Source organism: Macadamia integrifolia, chromosome 4 (assembly GCF_013358625.1).
Source record: "Macadamia integrifolia cultivar HAES 741 chromosome 4, SCU_Mint_v3, whole genome shotgun sequence".
NCBI classification, from domain to species: Eukaryota; Viridiplantae; Streptophyta; class Magnoliopsida; order Proteales; family Proteaceae; genus Macadamia; species Macadamia integrifolia.
The window spans coordinates 33,267,730-33,271,169 of NC_056560.1; the positions used below are offsets into that span (position 1 = coordinate 33,267,730).

The following is a 3,440-nucleotide window of genomic DNA, read 5'->3' on the forward strand; positions in this document are numbered from 1 at the left end:
ATTATGAGATTATTCCGAGTGATGTGCTATATTGGTCAGATAGGGATTTGATATAGCACTTCTGCCCTAGATATATCTCTTAGGTTGCACATTCCATTTCTGCATAAAAGGTTTTGGTAGCTAGGAGAGATCTGCCACTTATAGCGAGTGGGAGATGTTAAAAGTCATGGGTGGGGTCCACCCATATATCCATTGTGGGGGTGGGACCCACCTACTTAGCCCCTAAGTGGGCTGCTTGAGAGAACGTGAGAAGAGAGTGAGAGAGATTCTCTCAACCGTCCCACCTATTCTCTGCCTTATTGGAGTCTAATTGGGACTCTATAAGTTAGGTAGATGAGAAGTGATGGGAGGTTACGTGAGTATACTATTACTGCTCTCTCTAAGGCTCTCCCCTCTTTGAATCTTCCCCCTCTCGGAAATAGCTTGAGATTTGTTCTTGTATCCCATTCCTGGAACCTCCATCAAGGGTTTGCAGTTTGGAACGTGAAAACGTAGTGGTGAAGAAGACTTTGACGGGAATGCAAAGAGAGCACCTCCAGTGCTGCTTCTACTTTCAAGCCGGGTCTTCAAATTGGTATGTGAAACTCCATAAATTTTAACAGTTCTAATATGTAGGTCTGGACCTCTGGTTGGTTGACGACCAGTTCAACTTATTTTCACTTCCGTAGGACAAAGTTTGGGACCAATGTAGCAATTACAAGACAAACTGGACCATTATTGATCAAAACTCCATGGGGGGGTTTGGGACATTGGGACCCAATTGAATAAAACTCCATTGTTTTAAAAAAAATAATGACTTCACTATAAACAATTTAGGACATTGGTATAAAGAAGAGTCATCGTATTAGGTTTGCATTTTATTTTCTTCCATTAATTTATTGAAAAAATTAGCGTCTCTTGGAAGATTGCAATGTTAATGTAGCAAAAGATTATGAAAAAAAAAAACTACTGTAACGAAGCAGGGGGTAAATTTACGTACATTTGCTACTCTCAGATCCTACAATAACGAGAACCTCGTGCATTCAAATATATTTTTTTAATTATTATTATTTTTATTTTATTAGAAGAAGAGAAAGCACTCAATGATGAAGATCTCTTAGTTGTTTTCTAGCTACAGTGGGTGGAGTTGGTATTGGACAAATATATACAAAACCTTTTGAGGTTAGGAGGCATGGACACAAATATAAACAATTGTTTAATACATCAAAACTTGTAGAAAAGGAAGTCCAAAACCAGTTACAAGAAAAAACTTAAGGTGATACAGCAATGGTGTGAGGTGATGGAAATGGGGATTGAGTGGCTTAGAAACCAAAGTTAGAAAGAATGCTTCTTTGAGGATATTTGTCTTTGAATAAAGACAAGAGGGCTGAAATGGTTTACAGTGCATGAGAGGATAAGAACAACGGCAATGGAAAAATGAATAGGAAGACTTGGTGAAACTGTTTAAGGCGGCTATCTTGAAATAAGGTATTCAGTAGTGCAAGAGTGAAGGGACCCTCTTTGTACCATAAGAATCGCAGGTTAACCCATCTGTCGTTGGCAGGGTAACCCATCTGTCCATCTGTGAGGTAGGGTCCTCTCTCTCTCTTAGAGTTGAGTCATTGTGAAATGATGGCATAGGGCAGGTTGGTTGAGGGTCGCTTTGAAGGCGCACGTCTCTCCTGCTCCTCCTCTTCTACTTTAAAACCCTCTCACTCTCAACTCACTTTCTCAGTCTCTCTCTCTCTCTCTCTCTCTCTCTCTCTCTGTTCTGTCCCTCTATAAACAGACGATAAGCTCTGCTTGGTCTGTTGCTTGACCCTCTTCTATTGCTCTCTCTCTCTCGCTCTTGCTTCTGCGTGTCTGCTCTGCTTCGAAATCAAAAGAAAACCCAGTTAGTACTAGTTGAAGGAGGTAGACAAGTATATTTGTTTCTGTGTTTTCCTCTGTTTTCCTCTCTAGCTCTTCCTCTGTATCTCTGTTGATCTTTGATTGCCAACTTTCTTCGTGCATTGATAGGTCTGTGTGCCCTTGGACGTTTTAGTTTCTATTCCCTCCCTGCGACGAGAGTTGAGAAGAAGTTTCGCTTGATCTTAATGGAATCCCGTGGGTTGGCTATTCGTGATAATATATAATCTGGGTCCACATTTTTGGCAATGGCAGACCTGCAAAACTCAGAAGCAGAGAGCAGTGGCCATTCTTTCTCATCATCTCCATCTTCTCCCTCTTCACCTGGTTCATCTCAGTCCCTTCTCAAGCCAGTTTCAGACCCATCATTAAAAGACACAGATGTGAAGAAAACCAAGAGGATTAGAGACTGCAGCAAACACCCAGTTTACAGAGGAGTCCGAATGCGCAATTGGGGCAAATGGGTTTCTGAAATTAGGGAACCTCGCAAGAAATCGAGGATCTGGCTTGGCACATTCCCTACCCCAGAAATGGCTGCCAGAGCTCACGACGTGGCCGCGTTAAGCATCAAAGGTAATTCGGTGATACTCAATTTCCCTGAACTCGCTGGGTCTTTTCCCCGGCCAGCGTCTCTGTCACCTCGCGATATTCAAGCTGCAGCAGCCAAAGCAGCTGCCATGGACAAATTTGATGCTCCATCTTCTTCTTCATCGTCTTCGTCAATATCTTTGTCGTCATCTTTAGGGTCGACATCGGATGAATTGAGCGAGATTGTGGAGTTACCCAGTCTAGGAACGAGCTTCGACTCGCCCAAGTGCCAGAATGATATCATATTCGTTGACTCCGTTGATGGGTGGCTCTATCCACCGACTTGGTTGCCTAACTCCGACGATTGTGTTTATTTTCCCGATCAGATTCCCTTGCCGGAGACTGTAACAGGTGGCTTTGAAGCTTTACTTTGGAATTACTAGTTGAAAAATCAAAATGGTGTGCTTTTCTCTTCCTTTTTCGTTTCTTAATTTGTCCTCTTAATTTTTTTTGGAAGGGCTAAAGACTCTCTCTCTCCTTCCCTGCCATATTCTTCGTTTGAGTCATCAATCCTCTTCAGTGAAATCAACTGGACAGTTCTATTGTGGAAAGAGGAATCATATGCTGTCCTAATTAGTTGGTTTTTGAGTTTCTTTCCTATCCCAATGAACTTAGGTTTTGGTGTCTGTTACTGTGTTTTGATTCTCTCTTTCATAGAAATGGAGTTTATAGATTACTGTTCATACAGGTTTCTTAATATCAATTATCTTGGTACTTTGAACGTTGATTTCAATTTTATTTTTGATCATCAATACAGATAATAAATAGTAAAACCCAGATTAACGTCTCAAAATGAGAAATCTGCAGGTGGGTTTCTTTGTTTAAGGATTTAAGAAAATGGGTTTCAGTATTCGAGATGATTCATCAATTCTGGAATGAGTATATGGATGTTGTTCTTCTACTTTCAAGTTTCAAAGGATCTGATTTTCTCTTCTGGATTTTCAATTTTCAATTTTCAATTTTCA

The 3,440-nt window shown here is 40.9% G+C and overlaps 1 protein-coding gene across 1 annotated transcript; it reads left to right on the forward strand.

Moving 5' to 3' along the window:
* The first annotated feature begins 1,633 nt into the window (after positions 1-1,633).
* On the forward strand, positions 1,634-3,158 carry LOC122075956 (ethylene-responsive transcription factor TINY-like). The gene is made up of 2 exons (XM_042641189.1): positions 1,634-1,893; positions 1,999-3,158. Exon 2 carries the CDS (start codon positions 2,136-2,138, stop codon positions 2,856-2,858), a length of 723 nt encoding a protein of 240 aa, XP_042497123.1. The 5' UTR covers positions 1,634-1,893; positions 1,999-2,135; the 3' UTR covers positions 2,859-3,158.
* Positions 3,159-3,440: the final 282 nt, after the last annotated feature.